The sequence below is a fragment of the Danio rerio genome, chromosome 3 (genome assembly GCF_049306965.1).
Source record: "Danio rerio strain Tuebingen ecotype United States chromosome 3, GRCz12tu, whole genome shotgun sequence".
In the NCBI taxonomy this organism is placed as follows: Eukaryota; Metazoa; Chordata; class Actinopteri; order Cypriniformes; family Danionidae; genus Danio; species Danio rerio.
This window is the reverse complement of record NC_133178.1, coordinates 39632820-39656421: the sequence shown is the minus strand read 5'-3', so window position 1 is coordinate 39656421 and position 23602 is coordinate 39632820. Positions and strand designations below refer to the sequence as shown.

The 23602-nt window shown below is 37.6% G+C and overlaps 2 protein-coding genes across 5 annotated transcripts in view; both read left to right on the top strand.

The window, feature by feature from the left end:
* smurf1 (SMAD specific E3 ubiquitin protein ligase 1) overlaps positions 1 to 11737 on the top strand; it is a 78323-nt gene extending 66586 nt beyond the window's left edge. For 2 of the 4 annotated variants that reach the window (XM_073936122.1, XM_005164115.5), the window contains 5 exons: positions 645 to 782; positions 1369 to 1489; positions 3370 to 3571; positions 6146 to 6221; positions 9616 to 11737. In XM_073936122.1, the coding sequence (XP_073792223.1) occupies positions 645 to 782; positions 1369 to 1489; positions 3370 to 3571; positions 6146 to 6221; positions 9616 to 9715 (637 nt within the window). In that variant the 3' untranslated portion in view covers positions 9716 to 11737. 4 annotated transcript variants of the gene reach the window in all.
* A 3376-nt stretch (positions 11738 to 15113) lies between these two features.
* Positions 15114 to 22969, top strand: uts2r5 (urotensin-2 receptor 5). Its single transcript, XM_073944934.1, has one exon. The coding sequence runs from the start codon at positions 20948 to 20950 to the stop codon at positions 22016 to 22018; it is 1071 nt and encodes a 356-aa protein (XP_073801035.1). The 5' UTR covers positions 15114 to 20947; the 3' UTR covers positions 22019 to 22969.
* The last annotated feature ends 633 nt before the right edge of the window (positions 22970 to 23602 follow it).

Genomic DNA, 23602 nt, shown 5'->3' with positions numbered 1-23602 from the left:
ATGAACAGTATTAAAAAGTGCTAGTTCCAGTGATAAAGCATATAAACATGGTCACATTTATTGTGCTGCATGTGATGTTTGGCCTTTCAAATGTAAAAAAGTATGAAAATAAACAGACAAAACTAAGTGAAATGTCCTATTTTATGTTGATTTTGGTGTTGACAGAAAAACACAATTTTCACAAGCCTGTTATTAAGCATTTATGGGTCATCAGCATCTTAAATCCTTGAAGGTTTTTAGTAATTAAATTTATGTATGTACTGTATTATATAATCTACAAAAAACGAATTACCGCTTGTGCGAGGTGTTTCTAATGCAGTGCCTATGTGACAGGATAGCAAATTCGAAAATTCGAAAAAATTATTCTCTGCTCTGGCTGACGTCATCAGTCTCACACTATCTATTTTCTTTTTCTGAATGTCTTGATAACACCATTGTGGCTTTTTTCTTATTTCAGCAAATAAGACTGTAAAACAATTATTTGTTTTAATCTTCTTTTCACTGCGCTCTAAGCTTTCCCAACTATGATGACTTCCGCTACTGAGAAACCCAGAAATGTGAAAAAGGTCTAGTGTTGATGGGTCATCTGTTGAATATAAGCAACAGTAAGAATAACTTTGCCCTATTTTTCTCATGTTTTTCAGAGAAAATGACATCACATCTGTTTTGGACCACACCTTCTGCGTAGAACATAATGCTTTCGGCAAGTTCCTCCAACATGAGCTCAAACCAAATGGCAAGAACATCCCAGTCACAGAGGAGAACAAGAAAGAATACGTGAGGTGTGAAATATTTAAAGACTACTGCAGTAGGAGATTTTTATATGGAGAGCACTTTGTTTTTATAAATGTATCCTCATAAAGAATGTTGAGTTATTTATGATACATTTAAAAATAATGAAAATTTGTAATGTATCTTTTTCTTCCTTCAAAATAGCTTATTAAAATAACAAACTTGTTGTTATTAAGTAATATATATATATATTTATCTATATTAATTTTGCTATGAAATAGTTTTAAGTTGCTTATGTGGCATTGAATAGCCAAAAAAAGTAGTAAAGTATGAAGAGGTACAGGATTGTACATCATAACTGTTCTCATAATGGAAGAAAGTCATCCAGCAGAGGGCAGCAGTCTCTCTGGCTATTGGCTTCAGGTTTTAGGAGCCTCGCTGCTTTTTCCTCTGTCAGTTTGATTAAGTGACCCTTTGGTAAATAAGCTGCCAATCAAGAATGTTAGCGGAATGTCAATTTTTATTGTGCGGGAGTCATTACCAAATAGAGGATGTTAATGGAGAACTGTGGGCTTCAGATGCCTGTTAGTATTGTCCTTGTTCCATTGCTGCTCTGTGATGATTGATTGTGTCTAGGCTGTACGTCAACTGGAGGTTCATGCGAGGCATCGAGGCACAGTTTCTTGCCCTGCAAAAGGGCTTCAACGAACTCATACCGCAGCATCTGCTCAAGCCTTTCGACAACAAGGAACTTGAGGTAATTCTGACAGTTGATGCTCGCTGAAATTGCATGCTGATTGACTGGAGATATTAAAAGGGCTTTACATAATGAATTGGAGAATCGTAAACCTAATATGATATTTTAAACATTCTTGGTTCAAAAATGAACAGATATGTTTAAAATCCTGTCAATTAAACAATTTATTTATTTTTGTTTTGTTTTAGAAAATAACTATAGACCAGGGTGTTATTCATAAACACAGAGCAAGAATTTAATTAATCTTTTTGATCAGTATCATAATGCATAGTAATAATAGTAAAAGTAGTAAAAAAAAAATACTAATTTTAAAAATAGTGAAAAAAATTATTCTTACTAACAAGATACAGTTGAAATCAGAATAATTAGCCCCCTTTATATTTTTTCTCTAATTTCTGTTTAACCAAGAGAAGACAATACATTTGTAAACATAATAGTTTTAATAACTCGTTTCTAATAACTGATTTATTTTATCTTTGCCATGATGACAGTAAATAATATTTACTAGATATTTTTATTTTTGTTAATTATGTCATCTAGGCAAATTAGGATAATAAGGCAAATCATTGTACAACAATGACTTGCTGTTTGTACTGTGGACTATCGAAAAAAAAAATAGTTAAAAGGGGCTAATAATTTTGAACTTAAAATAGTATTTAAATATTAACAACTGCCTTTATTCTAGCCGAAATATAACAAATAAGACTTACAGTCTCTACTTTATCAACACAGATGCATATGTGTGTGTTTGTGTGTCTGTGTTTGTCTGTGTGTGTGCTTGAACTTTGTAACGACATTGTGTGTGACACATCGTTGCAGAAAGGCTTGAATTAACTCAACAAATACATTAAATACTCATTAGGAAAGTTCTTACTGTAGTATTTCTTACAAACATTACATGAGATCCGCTTCCTTCATGTCTGTCACTGTGGTGTTATTCTGATGCAGACAGAGATTGAGGCTCACTCTGATAGGCACGTAGGAACGGTGGGCAGGAAGAACTAGCATTAAAGGCACAGGCAACAAAAACAGCTACAGTGTGTTCAGAGCAGAAAATCCAATGTTCTGAAAGGTATAATAAAAATGTTTTGAGCTGAAACTTTACAGACTTATTCTGTAGACACAAAAGACTTAAATTAAATCTTGAAAAGGGGTAAAATAGTTGCCCTTTAGAACAAAAATTTCTGTCATCGTTTACTCACTCTTTGTTGGTTCCAAACGCATTGTACTTTTTTTCTGTTGAACATTAAAGGAGATAATTTGAGGACCGGTGTTAACCTGTTACCATTGACTTCCATAGCAGAAAAAACTAATACTATATAGAAGTCAATGGTGACAGGTTTTCATCTTTCATCACACAGACACACATACATACATATATGCATGTGTATATTTATTTATGTTAACTAATCTTTTTAAATGTTTCTTTGTTTGTTTTTAATAATTGTAATTTATTTGCAAAGCTGACCGATTTGTCTGTATAAGTTCAGGCTTTAGTATCACACCATGATCCAGAAATCATTCAGTTATGCTAATTTGCTTCTCATTTGTCATCAAACACCACTGCCAAGAGTTTTGAATTATTAAACATTTATAACATTTAAAATCATTTACTGTTTGTGTTTTTAAATGTCAAATTAATGCGTAACCACAGAATTAAAGTAGGTGTTTGTTAACCTTTTTTTTTACTGGCCCCAAACAAATCCAATACTGCGTCTTCATCTAGTGTAATTGGCATATTTATTGGTACAGTATATTGCTCATCGAGCCTATTTCAATGGCTCTCATTACATGTATTTTCCTTTCCTCTCTGAGCTGTAATGTTGATAAATGTGACTAAAAGGTCAGTAATTATTGTTGGATTCTCTCTGTGTTTGCAGCTGATCATCGGTGGTTTGGGGAAGATCGATCTGAACGACTGGAAGGCCAACACGCGGCTGAAGCACTGTGTGGCTGACAGCAACATCGTGAAGTGGTTTTGGCAGGCGGTGGAGTCGTTTGACGAGGAGAGGAGAGGCAGACTCTTACAGTTCGTGACAGGCTCCACACGCGTCCCTCTACAAGGCTTTAAAGCACTGCAAGGTGGCTAATGGAGAAGCCATGCGCACTTTCACTATTCTTGATAGATGACAGATGCACATGCCGATGTCAAGCTCTCTAGTCTTTCACTATTTAGTTGTTGTGTTGACCTTAAGTCTAGTGACGTATTTCCTGAAAGTTATTATGCACAATTCCTTAGTGCATGCTGTTGTTGTTCTAAAGAAAAGCCACATTTTTAGCCATTAAAGGGATAGTTCATCAAAAAAATGTGTTAATTTACTCACCCTCGAGTACTTCCAAACATTTTGGGTTTCTTTACTCTGTTAAAGGCAAAAGATGTCTTGTAGAATGAGGGAAACTTGTAGCCATTGACATTTGTAGTATGGGAAGAATATAATAAGAGTCAATGGCAACTGGTTTCCACCATTTTTTGTGTTTGTTCGAAGGAAATAAACTTTGGAGCAATTGGAGTGTGAGTAAATAACAATGTTCCTTGTTTAGCTATTCCTGTGAAAACAGATTTCACAATAGGGCTGCACAATACTGTTGTTTTGTGTTGTATTAGCTATGTTTTTGCACAATAATATATCCTAAAAAAAATCAGTTTTGGTATCTTTAATGTAGGGATGCACCGATCTCGATACTTGGATCAGATATCAGTTTGATACCACATATTTTTGCTGGATCAGGTGTCGCCCAGCTGTTACTGATCTAAATCCGATCTTGCGCATGCACTATATTCTGTGTAAGCCAACAAAAGCCATGAAGGGTAGCCTATTATAAGGTACTAGAAGGTTGTCATGTAGGCCTACTATATCCCACATGTTCTGAAGCCATTCTATAGTTTAATGTGAAGCACAGATGAACATTCAAGAGGTTAAATTCATGTTCAATTACTGCTCCCCCCCCCCCGCCCCGCTGCGCCTGTCAATTTTTCTTCATTCGTTCACAATTAAACTACGTGCTGCAGTTGTTTATGGCAACACAAAAAACTTTCTCCAAGACTATTTTTTCCTGTTAGTTTAAATAATTATTGGAAAAATGCATTTAGTTTTGCATTAAATGGGTTAATTTGACATGCAACAAGGAGTTGAATGGTGTTTCTAAATCATGTTGTTAGATCTGTTAGATTAGCAGATCGCATTTGCAACACTTGAGTAGAGAGGGTTATAACCTGCTCTTCACACACAAAGTAGGCCTACCTGAAATTATTAATAAAAAAGGGCTTAGTAATAAACTGGACAGATCCTCAACGCACTGATTTCTTACCTTTGGTCTGCTCAGATTTGGAAGTGTCTGCAGGTACTGAAGAGCTGTGCGCTGTGTCTCAGTGATGCATCAAGCGCTTCATTCATGCAATGCCTGGGCAGACGCTACTTGCGCCGCTTCATAAAATTATTCTCATAAAGAGTTTCTGTTCTCTCATCCTTCCGCCCGAGTTTATTCTTCCGAGGGGAATACTTTCAATGCTGTGAATAGCGAATTTGTAAAAATATTGTTATAAAAATAGTTGATTTAATTAATAGAAGTGAAACTGACAGGCACAATATGGATTTGATAAGTAAAATTGGCCTCTGATAGTTTATTCTGCATCAGACCTGCAGGAAACTGTCAGGCTTTGCTAAAATGCTGGTTATTTTACCAATGATTAGTGTCAATAGTGGTAGCCTATTACAGATTTCAAATAAAAATCTTAATATTAAAAAAGGTAACATAAACTGAACCACAACCATTCAGATCAATGCCATAATAAATGCTCCAATAATGTAGCCTAGTCTACACCAAGCATCATGTTTTAAGTTATATTGTGTCATCTGTCATATACAGTAGGCCTATAGGTCTGTTATTTTACTTAAGAAGATCTGTTATTTGAGTTCATCACAAGAACTGTAGAAACTGTATTATGCTTTAAAAATAAATAAAAAAATAGAATGATGGTACGGTATTGGGATTGGATCTGTATCGGTCGATACTCAGAATTTTGGCGTCGGATCGGTCCAAAAAGATGGTATTGGTGCATCCCTAACTTTAATGTAATGATCATACTAAAATAAACAAATATAGACATTCAATATTTTCTAGTCTAATTAAATCTAATTTAGTCTAGTTCAAGGTGCAAAGATTTAGAGTTTAAAACTCTCTGAATAGCTGAAAGTCTCTGCAAGATATTTTAGTCAGATTATTTTTTGCTGTTGTCATTTTCTTTGTTTCTACCGCTAATAGTAGTTCTTTTCAGCACTTTGAGGCCCTTTAGCTTTAACTTTGAGTCCTTCTAGCCAATAATGCTATTCACACCTACTGTGGGGGCAGGTATCAATGTAGTAAGGCCCATCTGATTTGGATAAACAACCAATGCATGCAGCACTCAAATAAAACAAGTGTAAATTATTGCACTTCTTTGTGATATGGATATTTCATTTATTATTATCACATTAAGAATAATTATTTGATCTATTGTGCAGCCTTATTTTACACATTGACACGCTGGATAAATCTCAAGCTCAATCCTGCTTGATAATCTGAATGTTAAAGTAGATGTGTTCATGCTGACTTGTGTTGAGTGTGATGATTTGGAGAACAGTGATAACTAGAATGTATCTTTGTAAGGTTCTACAGGTTCTGCAGGACCAAGACTCTTCACTATTCATTTAATTGATGCCAACACAGACAACCTGCCCAAAGCCCACACATGGTAAGATTTAGCTTGAAACTAATATCCAATTCAATGAAAACAATATAATTCAATGAAAACAATATAACCAGTGAAAATAAGTCTTAAAATTCTATAGAAGAAAAATATTTGGTTGAATGGGAGTAATGTATTCAATCCATTTAAACCACAAGTCGACAAATATATCTGTTTGGTTGTGTACATTGTATGTTATTTTCTCCATAATGAATATATTTATCAAAACATCTATCAGATCTTGCATTTGTGGTGGATTAGGTTTATACCAGCATCTAGTAATGGCTTTTTTACTTGAAGCAAGGATAATTCTATACATATATTTGTTTTTTTCTGTCCAAGGAGTCCATTGACAGCATACCTAGGTGAAGTACCTCAAAGCTAAAATCAATTGAAAAATTTAAGATATATTCTAAAGTACTATGTATCTCTTTCCAAAAACGTCTAATGTTAGGGATTCCCCAAAATATGTGAAAATGGTTAGCATCCTGTGAACCACAATGCCTCCAACAATTTGAGTTTCCATGAAATGACTTTTTCTGTTTTGGAGTAAGGAAAAATCTAATAATATTTCTCCAGCAAAATTCTCTCCAGTATAAAGAACGGGAAGTAGCCCGTTGTAATTCAGATATTTTCAGCCAATCCTCATTTGAGATGACAATGCCACTTTCTTTCTCCCATCTTTCTTTAATTTACAGACATGAATCCCATTGTTGGTCCATCTGTGATTTATGAAGTTAAAGATAATTTAAAACAAAAATTAAAGGTCAAATTTTGGAAAAACATCATGAAATTGTGCTAACAAGACAGGAACTACCAATGACTTTGATGTCTGTTGTCTCTTTATGGGTCCTTTTTGTTTGAAACTTTACCTCAATTAAAAACCCATTACAGAGTTTAAACCACACGAATACATGATTCAGCTAATTTAAGGTTTGGTGTTCTGTCGATTTGTCCTACCTTGTCCCATTCAGAAAGTATGCAGTACATTTTGATGACGCAACACCGGTACCCTGACATTTTGTCCTACCCATCAGATTTAGCTGCCAACACTGTATTTAAATGGTTCTGAGGTTAGGGATTAGGTAGGTTAGGGGGCGATATTGCAGCTTTATATTACACTACTCCACATCAAAATTTACACTGGTAGCAAAAATCTGATGGGTAGTATATTGCGTCATCAAAATGTGCTGAAAAGGTAGGACAAATCGACAGAACACTGGGGAGACGCACTGTTGACAGTCAGCTCTTGGGCTGTCAGCCCGGCTAGTTGCTTTGTGTACCACATGTCACCTCTCATCAGGTAATTGCCGGATTGAGGTGGCCAAGTTCATAATATATAATTGGCTATTGGCTAAAAAGCATGCTCCATTGGTTATTCAACAATGAATCAGATTGCAAGAACAAAGTGTAAGGCCCAATCGTAATTCTACCCCTTATGCTGTGTTCACACCAAACGCGCAGATAAAACGCACTATTCACGCATAAATAGACGCGTGAACATTTGAGTTTACCCTCTTTATTCGCGTGTCAAAATCCGCTTCATTCGCATGTCAAATTCACTTCACAACAGATGCGGATTCACATGATGGCCGGGGCTTCTGTCTGCACGGTGACTCTAGCTTCGTTGCTAATTGGCTAACATGGATTTTATTAAGAAGATGACTGTGTTTATGTGCTTTATGAAGGCTGAAAAACCGCATCAATTCGTTTGGAGCAGTGTCTGAGTCCACTAGATCATTTCAGAGATCCTCCATTTATCAAATCTCCTCCAGAAACTTAACCTGGATAATGATAGCATTCAGCAGTGCTTCTGACTGAGTCAAGTCCAGTTTGATGAACTGTTGTCGGTGTGTGCAGGAGGAACATATAAATCACTCGCACTCGACTCTTCTTCTGCATCTGGTGTGAACACAGCATTAGCCTTTCCCTGTACCCCTACCCCTCATTTTGCGCATTCTTGTGAAGAGGTAGGGGGTGTCACAATTCTCTTTAGCTTAAAGGGTAAGGGCTAGATAGTCATAGAAACTGATATTTTCCAGTACCGCACTAGAAATCAAGAACATGATGATGTGTACGGGTGTCCCATTTCTTTGGGGTACATTTTTATGCCCTTCCCCTTCATACTCTGTTTCAAGGGCCAATAGGTGTAGAGGTAAATAAAATAGAATTGCGTTTGAGCCTAAAGTGATGAGACCAAGTAAACAATTTAAGTTAAGAAGCAAAAAAGAAGCCGGCTTTAATTTCACTAGATTTCTCGACAATTCAGTTTTTTAAACATTTCTTCAGTAATTTAACCGTATAATCAGTTTACACATATTTACACGATTTTACACCTCCTTTCCCCTCCATAAAAGTGGCAGTTAATGTAATTAGATGCTGCTATCATAAATTCAGTAAATACATATAAATAAAATAATATAACCTCAAAAAAAGAGCACACATACAGAAAAAATAAATAGTAAAAAATAAAGTAAATAAAAAAACGCAATTAATTATGATACACAAGTCAAACAGGATAATTCTACTTTTACTGTGCGTCTCACCACAGTGACATTCCTCCATTCATCTTCCAAAAAAGCCAAATAATTTCCCCATCATCTCTAATAAACTTCCAATTTATCAAGTAATCTATATGTCCTTGTTTCATATGCTGCCACCTTTCACTACATTTCTCAAAGTGAAGTTTCACAAACTAATTTTAAGAGGAACACGTGATATGAATGATCAAAGCTGGTCTCTCATCTACAGTCATTAGTAAGCCAATCAGATTAATCCAAACTCACTATAAGTAGCCTGTCTAAAACTACTTTGTTTTCCAAAGAAACCCCCCCCATCCACTTCTTCTCCCCCTTTTCTCCTTTACCAGGGGGAGCTCTCGAGAACTACCTGATCTCGTACTCCCTTTACATGCTCATTGACCAGGCGGGAGCCCTGGGATCAATAATCTCCAAGCTCAGGGTTCTCTCCCGGGACAGCATGCCAAACCTGCTATTATTATCAAGCAATATCTAAGTGTGAACTCTTGAATATTTGCAAATGATATAGATAAGGGATGGGCAACTACGATCCTGGAGGACCACTGTCCTGCAGAGTTCCGCTCTAACCCTAATCAAACAGACCTGCCTGTAGTTTTCTAGTGATCTTGAAGACACTCATTAGCATGCTTGATTAGTGTTAGAGCAAAACTCTGCAGGGCAGCGGCCCTCCAGGACCGAAGTTGTCCATCCCTAATATTGGATTTTTAGATTATCAAACATATTTACACAAGTGAATCCCTACAATACAGTTTGTTTTTGCTGGTGCTAGTTGATTGGGGTCAGCTTGGTGTGTCCCGGCCCTGAAACTAAACAATTCTCTTTCCAAAATACTTAATCTAATATCTCTCATATTCTTTCAGTTTCAACCGTATCGACATCCCGCCTTACGAGTCGTACGAGAAGCTGTATGAAAAGCTCCTGACAGCAGTGGAGGAGACATGTGGTTTCGCAGTGGAGTGAGCAAGCGCCCTGTCCAGCCAGCCAGCAATGGCAGCAAAAGCCACCAAACAGCCCCTGCCACCCTCTCACACCCCTCCCCTTCTGCAGGACAGACGGACTGGTGTCTCCCGACAGACTTTAGCATCACACTGCAGTGGAGGGCAGCGAACACCCTAGGTGTTTCAACTCATTGACTAATGGTTTTGGCATTACCACAACGAGTTCCAGAGGAAATGTAGTTTCTCAACAATGCAGTTGGTATCGTCTTTGTCACTGAAGCGGCGGGTTGATGCGCGAGTGTGTTTGTGCTGCAGTACATAGAGCCTCGCTGAGCCCGTGATCTACTTGAAGTAGAGCTCACGTTTTTTTTAGTCTAGGGGGAGGATTTTAACACACACACACACACTCAGAGCCTGTGACCGTTAAACCAGTTTACCTACAGAAAAATGTGTCTCAAAGGACAAGGCTTGCGTTTGTCATGCTCGATGTATGTAAACGTCTCCAATTGTTTTCCTTTTTTTTTTTTTCCCCTTGCGTCCCGTTTAGTGCTATAGGATGACATTTCAGTGGTATCCATTTCCTGTGCTCTTCAGTTCTCATTGTAGAAATTTTAACTCGATTGCTTGAAATGTATTGTTGAAATGATTATTACTATTATTTTTGTGTCTAAGATCAAGAACATGCTTGACGGCGAGTCTTAGTCCTGTTGTGGGAACTGAATGTACCAGCGCCCATGTGTTCATGTTGAAGCACAACCATCGTGTGCGGTCGAAACACCAAATGTTCTCACGGAGTTACAGTATTTTTGTCGCAGAACTTCTTTTAACCCTTTTTTTTTTTTATCCAATGTAAGCAAAACATTTGAATTTGAAGCATGTCACCTTCTCCAATGGCGTTCGGCTTCTTAAACCGAACTCGTAAGAAGATCAGATGCTTTAAAGAAGCTCTTCTTGTCCTTAATTTTGATGGACCCCGTTAATCTTTTCCAAATGATTATTATATGGTAAGCATTAACCGTTTTAACCTACCGTAAACTTGACTGTTATTTGCTTGTTTCGTTGATCAAAACCACTGCTTCGTGGAACATTCGGCACTTCCGCTGGCACATGTACGATCGGAGTGGACGAATGCTTCGCTCCTAGACTCTGACGGAGAGGCTTTTCTGGTTTTGGTGTGCTGAAAGAGCAGGGAAGTGTTCAAGATTTCATTATGTAGTGCTTGACGTGCATGGCACCAGATTATTCTTTGTAAATGTAAAGGATGAGCCAACCTCATGGTGTTTCTTCAACCACTTTTGTCCTTTTTCTTTTCCTCCTAATTTTTTTTAACCAATTATTTATTACCATGTAATGTCTTTTTAAGTATTGCTGCTATTACCATTATTCCATAGTTTTCAGAGAAAGCTGAGTTCTTGTGAAAGCTGTACACTAATCTCTTTTATTTTATGTATGAATCAAAGTATTTAAACCTGCTGCTGATTCTTCAGGAGGTTAAGAGGATCGGTTCGCCTGATCTTTTGACCTGGATGGAGTTGGCGAGTGATGTAGGCCAGGCCCCGGTGGTCATGTTCATATTTGTGATATATGCAATAAAATCCATCACCTTTTTATTCTTGGTTCTGTCTTACAATGTCTTCTTCCTCACTTCAGATCGGTTGGGATGTGTCTTTGACGAGTGTGCAAAAATGAAGTTTTCCAATTTTCCAAAAGACCGTGAATGCCTACAGTGGTGAACCGTTTTTAAAACTTGCATACAACACAAGAGAGGTGATGTTTAATGTTGTGTAATTGTGGGAATGGCTAGTGAGCTTGAAGATGAGTCTGGACTTTGCCTGAAGTTACAGTTGTTTTCATTTTTCTCTAAGAAAAAACTTTTTTTTTTTTTTTTTGGAGTAATGTGACCAGTATCATCACATTGTACAATTATTAGGTCCTGAGTGTCATTGTTTATTCGATGCAAGAGTAATGTAACTTACTATGTACTAAACATTTCTGAAACAAATTCAGTGTAAATAAGATTATATTAAAGAAACTAAATTGCAAATCCCTTCCTCTTGCTCGTTTCTTTGAACTTTGTGTGTGATTTTTTTTTATTTATTTTTTTTTGCAATGAATGTTAACAAAAGTTAGTAATCTGCCTGTCGTATTTCTTCCAAAATATTGGAGGAACAGATGAGAAAATGTGCTTTTGACATTTGTGCTCTTGACTCGAAAGGATTGGTCTGTGCAAGAAACCTAATTTACAACATTATTATCTTTTAAAGGGTTATTTCATCCATAAATGACAATTATGTTATTAATTACTCGCCCTCATGTTGTTCCAAATCCTGAGACCTTCGTTTATCCTCTGAACACAAATGATGGTATTTTAGATGAAACCAGAGAGCTACCTCACCCTCCATTGACCACAAGGGTGCCGTGATGAAGAAAACAAATCTAAAACGGTGTTGAAACGGTGTTGAAACAGTTTCAGCTAACAATTTAACATTTTTAACCCTTGTGTCGTGTTCACATCCCGCCCATTACTTTAGTGTTCCCGGTCAAAGTTGACCGGTTTGTATGAACTGCTCTTAAATTAGAACTAAAAAAAAACATTTTTCACCAGCAAATATTTATTCAACATTCTTTAGCTGTGAACAATGTTATATAGTAGTGTTTAACATGAATTTATACAATTTGACATAAGTGAAGTATCACAAACTAATTTCGAGAGGAGAACGTGATATATCGACTACAGCTGATCCTTATGTCATTAGCTAGCCTATCGGATCATTCCAAAATTACTGTAAATGTCCTGCCTAAACTTCATTCCCTATCTTCGTTTTGCTAAACCCTCCCTTCTATCCTTCTTTCTCCTCCTTAATTCTATGATCGGGGCGACAGTGGCAGACTCTGCTGCCTCCCAGCGGGAGGGTCAATGGTTCAAGTTCAATTCGAGCCAGTAGGCACTCTGCGCTGAGTTTCCATGTTCTTCCTGTGTTCGAGTGGGTTTTCCCCGGGTTTTCGCCAACAGTCTAAAAACATGTACATAAGCGAACTGTAAAACAGTCACAAGCACACTGAATCAGTTAGAACAAAATAACCAAAATATAGGTTAAAAAAACAAACTGGGGGGCTCTCGAGAAATACCAACGTTATCTCATGGCAATTCATAACTTTTTGATTTAGTGGCTTATTCTTATAAATTAGTACGATTTGCTCATTACCCAATGGTTGGGTTTAGGGGTGGGGTTGGGTGCCACGCCTCCTTTTTAAAATCATTCATTTTCATTCAACTGAACTTGTACGAATTCATACGAATTACCCACAAAACTGACAAAACATAAAATACTGACGTTTCCTCGTGAGATCAGGCTGTAAATACCTGATCTCGTATCCCTCCTAATGCTCACTGACCTGGCGGGAACCTTGGGCTCATCTATCTCCGAGCTCTCCCAGGACACCATGCCAAACCTGCTATTATAGCCGAGCATTATCTAAGTGTGAACTCTTGAAAAAAAAACTGCAGTGGAATTACAAATAGGCACTGAAAATGTTTACAAAATTAACAATACATCACAGAAATCAACATGCTTTGTTTCATTATCAATAGACAGCTCGCTAAAATAATGATCTCATAATGGTCTGACCAAAGAAATTAAACATTTTTATCCATCTGAATGATTCATCAACCAGCAAACCACAACAAAACTATCCTTTCCTGTGTACCGAGTGCTCGAATTTTTATCCAGTCTTTCAATTGCACTATATTAGTGTACTGATGTAAGGAATGGTGACTGAGGGTGTGGATGGTGAGTGCTCCTGCTAGACCCAGAGAACGACTGAAAGAGAGACAAAAGTAATTAGTACGAATTAGCCACTATACTGGCTTCCACCTTGGCACAAGCATGTAAAAGAGATGTGTACCTGTAAAAAGACGGTCTGAAATGTGCGAGTGATTGAGTTGGGTTGGGGCGTTGTGTATGGGGATGTTTTCTGTCTGATGGATGAATAGTCTGGATACCCATTCATTTCCTATGGCAGTCACTTTTGACCGGGAACACCACAGGTGTAACAAGGTTGATTAAAACACTCGAAATCCAATGAAAGAGGTGATCATCACTTTTATATGTTCAAATGCATAGTGTTGCAAACAGATTTTTTTTTTTTTAGTATTTTAAGTTGTAAATCAATCAGATTTGACCCGAACACAACAGGAAGGTTAAAAAAAGTGAGACACTGAAGAAATGGTCTAAGAATATGAACCTAGTTATAAGCCTCTTTGGGCATATTGCTTTCATGCGTTGACATGACAAACAAGATGGTGAAAATTTCGTAAGCAAGAACAAACTTCTGATCATTATTCTGGGGGGAAATACTGGAAATCTTGTGACATTACGTCAAATAAAATGATCTTTTAATAATTATAATAAAAGCTTATAATTACTTTTGGATTTCTTTAAACACTATAAAATGTGTAAATAAGCAAACAGTAGTAAATGCTAATGATGAGGAAAGCAGCGTTAAAATAACTTGTCTCCGCTAACTTCTTTTCCACCATTAAAAATGTCTGGAAAATCAAGGCAAATAAAATCACCTGTAATGTCCTTGGAGTTCTTCCCTACCTGGCAGTTTCCTGAAAGCATCTTAGCATTGCCAACCTGACAGAGGTGCAGTAATAAGACAGTTTAAAGAGATGTTATAAAGACCCGAGTCCTAAATCTGAGAGTTAAAACTTGAGCCAGAAATCGATGACTCTCACATAAGTGTAGGTGTTATTGCAGATTATTGCTTCTCTCTCTGTAATGAGATCAGTGCAGATCTTTGCTGGAAGCGTCAGCTGATGAAGACCAGAGCTTGGGTTTGGCAGAGGAACTGTGGAAATCTCTCCTCATGGGCTCAGACAACTTAAAGAGCACAAGATCTTCTTCATTCTACAAAAAATCTAAATATAAAATCCCTTATTTAAAGAAGATCCAGACATCAAAACATAACTAAAGACATTTTACAGATGAATGACGATACAGACAATGCATATGAATTAATGAAATGAAGAAACCTGGAGCTTCTGTTCTTTTGTAGGGAAGTTAGTTCGTCACTTCAAGAGCACCTCAACTGGCTTCTCTCAGTGTAAATGTGCAGTGGCTCTACTCTTGAGTTCTTCCCGGGTGACAGAGCTCCTCACATCAGTATGCGCCATGCCACCTTGCAAAGGAAACTCATTGCATCCGGTTATATTTGGGATGTTGTTCTTTCAGTCTTGACTTGAACTTTGAGTCTTGCTCATGACCAAAGGTGAGTGTAGAAATAAGACCGGTAAATCGAGAGCTTTGCCTTTTGGCTCAGCTCCTTCTTCACCACAACAGACTGGTACATTAACTGCATTAGTAATTGTGATGAGGCAAGATGGAAAACAGGTCACAAAAAATATGGCATAGCATTTATGTGCAAATGTTAATTTATTGACAGTGTCAGTTCCTCTTTACAGGCCATCCAAGAATGCTTATAAATATGTACAAAAGATATCCGTAAAAAAAAATAGGACATCAGAAAAGTAAAGAAAAAACAAACTCCAAACATAACAAATAAAGATGTGAATGTAGAAATTACCGCACTTTTCTGTTAAACCTTTCACAAAAAGGAACTGCAAACTAGCACTTTTTGCCTCCCACAGTCAAAGACCCACCTCAACAACCAACAGGTCTGGCTCATATACTAGATGCCCAACCCCACATGGACCCTACGAAATTCCCTTGGGTGAGTAATAAAATATTTCATTTATATAAATGATCACATACATAACATTAAGTTGCACATTAAGTGCAGAAGCAATCCCTATGCTACTACATGGTGTTAAGGTCATGAATACACAAAATGGCAGCTAAAACAAAATGTTAAAAAAGTGAAATAAATAAATATAGGTCTGTAGTGAGATGGGGGCTGAGGGGGGCTTTCGTAACTTGCGGAACTTTATACACCTTGGTAGTCTGCATATAGGGAGAATCGGTACTGGTCCTGGGTCTTCCCCTGGGTTTCCTCCTTGTGGGACAATCCTGGAACAGGGTCCAGGAGCCTGAGCCACCTCAACTGGCTTCTCTCAGTGTAAATAAGCAGCGGCTCTACTCTTGAGTTCTTCCCGGGTGACAGAGCTCCTCACATCAGTATGCGCCATTCCACCCTGCAAAGGAAACTCATTGCATCCGGTTATATTTGGGATGTTGTTCTTTCAGTCTTGACTTGAACTTTGAGTCTTGCTCATGACCAAAGGTGAGTGTAGAAATAAGACCGGTAAATCGAGAGCTTTGGCTTTCGGCTCAGCTCCTTCTTCACCACAACACCACAACTCATCCACCTGGGGTTAGGACTCTCATATGACAAACCACTTTTTTCCAGTTGAGCAGCATGGCCTCGGACTTTAAGGTGCTGGTTTTAATCCCTCATATAGAGCTGGTTAAGTGCTCAGCTGTTTGCCACAGAAGAAAACCGCAATGTTCCTCCTCAACCAAAAATTCTACTGTTGGCTGGATTCTCCTCTCCAGTACCCTGGCAAAGACATAGCATGCAGAGTGATAGAACATCACTGTGATTCAGATTAGGCAGTCTGAGCCATTCCTCCCAATCATGCCTCTCCATATTTCACTGTTGCCTAAGTGGGAGTTGAAGTCCCGCAGATGAACAATTAAGTCCACAGTCAGAGCACCTTCTAGTACCCCTTCCAAGGATTTAAAGAAGTTTGAGTGCTCTGCACTTTCGTTTAACCCGTAAGCACAAACTACAATCTACAATCTAGCCTATAGGCACAGAAAGGCAACCCTCACTGCCACTTCGGAAAAATCCAATGGCTGAGCTGGTGAACTAAGAGCACACCAGCCCACCACCTCTCAACCTAGGCAACTCCAGAGTAGAAGAGTCCAGCCCTTCTTGAGAAGTTGAGTTCCTGAGCCAAATTGTTTGTGGAGGTGAGACCAACTATTTCTTGTCCGTAGCTCATTCCCTCTCCATGAGGTGACATTCAATGTCCCATGAGCCAGTTTTTGTATCAAAAGATTGGTTCGTTATGGCCCTGGTTTAACTTACTGCCCAATCCACATTGCACCAGCCCAGTATGAGTCCTCCTGCAGGAGGATGGTCCCGCATCTTTCCCTTGGGCTGAGCTCGGCCGGGTACCATGAAAAACAATCCAGCCACCAGATGCTCACATGTGAGCCCCAATCCCAGGGCTGACTCCAGGATGAGGCCCCAGTTGCATGATACAGGGTGGCATCATGGTCCATTTTAATGTATTCATAAGGGTTTTTACACCCAAACTCAGTCTCCAAGAACAGCTCCTAGGATCGTTCGAACCCCTCCACCAAGATAAGGTGGGGTTCATTCCTTCATTCATTTTCCTTTCCACGTAGTTCCTTTGTTATTCTGGGATCACTACAGCGGAATGAACCGCCAACTTATCCAGCATATGTTTTATGGCTTCCAGCCACAACCCAACACTGGGAAACACCCATACACACTTTTTCACACACATACACTATGGCCAATTTAGCTTACCCAATTAGCGCATGTCTTTGGACTGTGGGGGAAACCGGAGCACCCGGAGGAAACCAACACCAGCACGGGGAGAACATGCAAACTTTACAAAGAAATACCAACTGACCCTGCCGAGGCTGGAACCAGCGACCTTCTTGCTGTAAGGCGATTGTGCTACCCACTGCGCCACTGTGACACCCCTGGTGGTGGTTCAATGAGAGGTTTATCATTATCACAAATCTCATCACACTGTAACTCTCCACTGTGTTATTGTTGTACTCCGCATTGTCTGTAAGAACTATTTAATTACGGCCACAGTTGTAGAGCAGAGGAAATGTCCCTTTCAGTGTCAGCACTATGAAGAACAGAGAAGGGGGATTATAGAGATACTTTATATCAGCCACTGCAGTGGAATCAATACAGCATACGACAAAAAGGCAGCACCTGCAATGAAATAAGATTAGGATTAAGTCATCCAGGCGAATGCAAGTTCGCAAAAAAGGGTTTCTTGCCTCTATAGCAAATAATTTCTCAACATTCAGTGCAGGAAAATGCTTCTCATAGATATACCCTTATGTGTTTCATATGTCATATAAAATGCTTCCTGTAATGCTCAGAGAAATTGCTTTGAAATTCCTTCAGAGCTGAAAACATCCTTTGACAAATTGACTCAGGAAGGGCATATTTGTCTCCTAATGAAACGCCTGGTATTTCTGCATTTGAAAAGCGCCAGAGCTGCTTTTATGATGTTCTGAAGCGTCTCTGAAGCCCTCGTGGCTGTAGTTCAATCAAAGTGTTTTACAGTAAATAAACGACACATATAGGCTACTCGTAAACAAGACATGTTGCATTTTGCAGAACAATAAGCTCTGAAGGGCAGACGGGTGATTATTTTCAGTGCATTGGACAAACGAGCTGTCTGCTTCCTGCTGATATAATGTTATCTCCATGCACATGAATTCAGGTGCTCGGGCCTCCTGAAAAGCTGATAATTGTGCAGAAATGACAGGTCTCATGTAGCGGTCACTGACAGTGCCAGCAGGATATTTCTGTGCGCTTATTGAACGACATTGGAGTGAGAATCAAGGCTATTGAAAGAAATGTGTGTTCATTTCACAGGTTGTTCTTACGCTCTCAATTAGACCAACACGATGCATATCCATGGCCTGCTATTTCATAGGCTTTTAACTGATTTTAACAGAGTTTTCTGAGAGATGTGCTGACATTTGTGCTCTAAGATATTTATGAGGATCCGGACTTTGATGGTTCATTGCGCTGTGGTGACCCCTGATTAATAAAGAGACTAAGCTGAAAGGGAAATGAATGAATGAATTTTAGACTTTTTAAAGTAAACACTCATTACAGTTAATGTTATATTAGAGCTTTCAACCTTTAACTGTAATATTAAGAAACTGAAAATATGGTATGAGCTGCTAAATATAAAGCCCATTATATATAAACTTTAAAACTATAGAATGTTTCTGGAAAACAATATTTTACAATAATAAATCTATGATTTTATAGGCACAAAATTGAATTTTTTTAAATTAAAGCCATTAGTGCTACATATTTTGATGAATTGTGTATTTGCATTATCCCAATTGTTTCAAAGAATCCAGAGAAATAAGTCATTTATCTAGTGTCAAGAACCATGTAATGTATCGCCCTGCTAATGATGTCATACTCTCATTTTCATAACCGATTGATTGATGCATTTTTAATTGGCATAAAATAGAAGACTCAGAGTGAAGACTCCATTTGGGAGCCATAAGAGCTCGCTCCTCTAATGGAGTCGAGCTAAAAAAAGTAGAATCTTTGAAAAGAGATTTTATTCTAACCTTTCTCATTTTATTTATAAAGAATAAATACTTGCTATTCTAAATTACAAAAACGTGTAAAGTAAATTCAAAACCACAAAACAGTGCAAATGGCTGTTATTGTAATCATTAGTGAATTAATAATTTATTAGTATTTTTGTATGTTTAATAAACACAATATATTTTATAGTGTAAACGTTTGCAAATTCTAGTAAAATATTTGTAATTATTTGTTACGCACTGTCTAGAGATGGTGCACAACATGAAAGACAAGACAACGGAAATGAAGATTTATTGGGGTTTGAATTCGGGAGCTGACAAGGCCAAAGTAACAAACAAAAATTCCTTTATGTTAAATCTCTAACTTACCTGATCAAAAAAATAAAATAAAATAAAGTACAATTCAGTACCCTAACTACCCTACACCAAACACAGAGGTCAAGAGACTATACAAAGAAAATGGTGTCAAACTCCTCCTATCCCAATACATACACTATTTACAAACTATTTACAAAAGAGGCAACCATTTTTAAAGGACAATCCAAAATCAACGTCAGGCAACAAAGGTCAAACAAGCCAGTGGAACAAAGTATCATAAACAAAACACACACTAAAACAAACAGTACTCACAAATCTCAATATTCCCAGTCTTAACACATCTAAGAAAACTCTGCACCATACCACATACAAACGTTTCCACAAACACAAAGCAAGTGACCAAAAACAAGATGGCTGCCAGGCCAATCAGGAGCAAGTAAGTTGGAAGGGGCCAATTAGATGTGTTCTAAGCAAAACAGAACAGATGAGACGAGACAAACATAGGATTGTAACAATGTTAAATTAAAAATCTTAAATTTAAATATAAATAGTTTATTTAAATGATCAGGTCAATAAAATGACATCTCTGTCTTTATAGTGTGAGAATCTATCAAATTTAATACCATTTTTATTTTTTATTTATTTGTCATTTGTCATTTTAGTCATTTAACGGTTTTGTTATTACTGCTGCAGTTAAACTGAAAAGTGTTGAATATTTCAAATTTAAGTAAATCATATTTTAACATTTTAACATTTTATATTATTTGTCATTCTAGTAAAGAAAATGACACTTTAAAATTTGAATTTGTTCTTGTTGTGCAAAGGTAATTGACATTTTAAAGTCAATAACTTTGTAAATTCAATGTGAAGTGTAATGATTCAGATTTTTCATTTATTAGTTTTAAAGTTAGAATTACAATAGTAACTTTTTGAAGCACAGTATAGCTTAAATACTATTTTAAGTTCCTTCACATTTATAATTTTACTTTTATCACTTTTATATATGAATTATAACTGTAATCATTTTAAAACTTAACAATTAATATGTTATGGTAATCTGTAGAAATTTTTCCACAATACACTTATACTACAATTACTGTAATTACAAATAATAAACTGCTGTTTTTTTCAAGTGCAAGACTGCATTCATATTTCTCCTTTACAACAACAAAAACGCAGAAAACTAATGAATCGGTGAGATGTGGGCAGTGCCACTGCGCAACCAGAAACTTTTACGCACAGAATGAACTCATTAAAGGCGTATTGTGCTCCAGTATATATGTGATGCAGTGCGTAACAGAGCCGAGAATTCCACCCACAAACGTGAAGCTGTGGTGAAACCACCACTCCATCTGGATCTGCAGTCTGAAAGTTTGGCGCGCATTGGTGAGGACGCGGCACACACTTTGGACACATTCATTTTATACCATTTAAGGTGCTGTGTGCATTTTCCTTTTAAAGCGACGTCTGGAACTTATTTATAGAAGGTGAACGTTTTGGATTAGAGAGATTTCATGAAGCGCCGAATTTAGCCTCATGTTTGTAATAGCAATGCTCTTTTACCAGTAGTTAAAATGAAGTCAAATCACCGAAGACTGAATTGAAGCTGTTTTGAAATGGAAGCAGATGATCATTTTTCTTTGAACATCTCGGCGGCTTTTACCAACATCTCACCAACAGTCACAGGACCCGTCAAGAGCGCGCCCCCGTCCTCTTACGACATGCTAATCACGTCCATACTCGGCACAATTTTAACCATCATGTGTTTGGTGGGCATAACTGGAAACGTTTACACATTGATCATCGTGAACACCTCCGTGCGCGTAACTGGATCGATGTATGTCTACATAGTGAACTTGGCTCTGGCGGACCTGCTGTACCTCTCCACCATCCCGTTCGTGGTCTGCACGTATTTTGCGAAAGACTGGTACTTTGGAGACGTCGGATGCCGCCTTCTGTTCAGCCTGGATTTCGTCACCATGCACGCGAGCATCTTCATCCTGACTGTCATGAGCACGGAGCGATATCTGGCCGTCGTGAACCCGCTCGACACCTTCGGACGTTCCCGGCGTTACCGGCGCGCGGTCACTTTTCTCGTGTGGCTCTTCTCTCTTATCCTCGCCTTGCCGTCCATGATCTTGATTGACCTCAAGATAGACGTGCACAATGGCGTGGAGAAGCGCATGTGCCACCCGACCTGGCAGATGACTGCGTACAGAGTGTACCTGACCGTTTTATTCAACACCTGCATTTTGGCTCCTGGATTAATCATTGGCTACCTCTACCTGAAATTAGCCCGGATTTACTGGCTTTCGCAGACCTCAGTGTTTCCTTCTAGAGAGGTTAAGAGGTGTCCTAAGCAGAAGGTGTTATATATGATCTTCACCATAGTTCTGACCTATTGGGCGTGTTTTTTACCCTTCTGGTTGTGGCAGTTGCTCAGTATCTACTATTACGCGCACGGTGGACTCTCCAGCTATACTGTGGTCTACATTAACTTCGTTGTGACTTGTTTGGCGTACAGTAACAGCTGCATCAATCCTTTCTTGTACACTTTGCTGACGAGGAATTATCAGGAATATGTGAGGGACAGACAGAAAAACAGCGTCGAGTTTAAGAAGAGAGTCAGACTGTCTTCGCAAAGGTCTTTGTCTCTTTTCAGGGCAAACAGTTCTGTAATACTGTGATGAATAAACGGCTACTCGCCATAACGCCATTCTGGATACTTACTGCACACCTGGATGTTTTTAATTAGTTCACCTAACAAGCAACAAGGTCCTCACAGCAAGAAGGTCGCTGGTTCGAGTTAAGGCTGGCTTATGTCGCATTTCTGTGTGGAGTTTGCATTTTCTCCACGCGTTTGCGTATGTTTCCTCCGGGTGCTCCGGTTTTCCCCAGTCCAAAGACATGCGGTACAGGTGAATTGAACAAACTAAATTGTCTGTAGTGTATGTGTGTGGATGGATGACCGGAAAGGCATCCGCTTCTTTGCGATGTGGCGACCGCTGATGAGAAAAAAGGACTAACCTTAAGGAAAATGAATGAATGAATGAATGAAGTTCTGTCATCATGTACTCCCTCTTTATTATTCCAAACCAATTTGAGTTTTTTGAGTCAATGGTTACCGTTTTCCAACATATTTTAAAATATCTTCTTTTGTGTTCAACGGAACAACTAAACAGAAATTGGTTTGGAATAAGACGAGGCTGAGTAAATGATGAAAGAATTCAATTCTTTGGAAGATCTATCCCTTTAAACATGGCAATTGTGTGGTTTTGTTGATTATTCGTTTACATTTACTTGACCAAAGCATATTTACTCAGACAAAACACAAAAACACTGATCAGATCACATATTACCCTGATGCATATTATTTGTAAATTATGTATGTAAATTATAATTTTTTTCTGCATGCTTATCTTGAGCAAATTATGTTTAATGAATGTGAGGTGATCGTATTGTATTCATAGTATAAATAAACATTATTACCTCAAATGATTGTGTTTGTTTGCAGGAATTTTTTGGATATTACCTTTAATGTTATAAGAATCTACACTACCGGTAAAAAGTTTGGGGTCATTTTTTTCATGTTTTTTTATTTTTATAAAATTATTCTTTTTATCAATTCAGCATTAATCAAATGTAAAAAAAAAAAAAAAAAAAAAAGTTAAAACTTGTTAATTAAATATTGATTTATTACTCATTGTATGTAGCTTCAAATTAAATTATTACTCCAGTCATTATTCCTTTTATTACTATTATTATATTAATATTAATAATAATAATTAATATTAGAGTGATTTATGAAGGATCATAGAAACATTTCACAATTTTACAAATTGTACTGTATTTTTGATGCAATAAATGCAGTCTTGGTGAGCAGAAGAAGCTTATTTTAAAACATTTAAAAATTCTACTCACACCAAATGTTTGACCGGTAGTGTACATTTGCATAAATCAAATAACAAAACAGTTATCATATTTTATTTTTATAACAACATTTAGGTTGCCACAGAAAAAGCTTCATGCAATATTCTGGAAACATTACTTCATGGTAGTAAAGTAAAGCTTTAAAAATATTAGGAACAAGTTGACTAACGTTTTGTGTTTGTGTGGGTACATTATTTTTCTTATAGACAAATGACTCACATGATCAGTGAAGGAGAATTTCTTTCAGGATTAATTGTGCATCCATGCATCAAAGATAAGATGTCCCATTTTGGTATCCGCATTAAATGAAATTGACTAAATTGCTATACAGTTGAAGACAG

What these genes read in the sequence shown, in the direction of transcription:
- uts2r5 (XM_073944934.1), top strand. Translation starts at nt 20,948, where the DNA reads ATGGAAGCAGATGATCATTTTTCTTTGAACATCTCGGCGGCTTTTACC.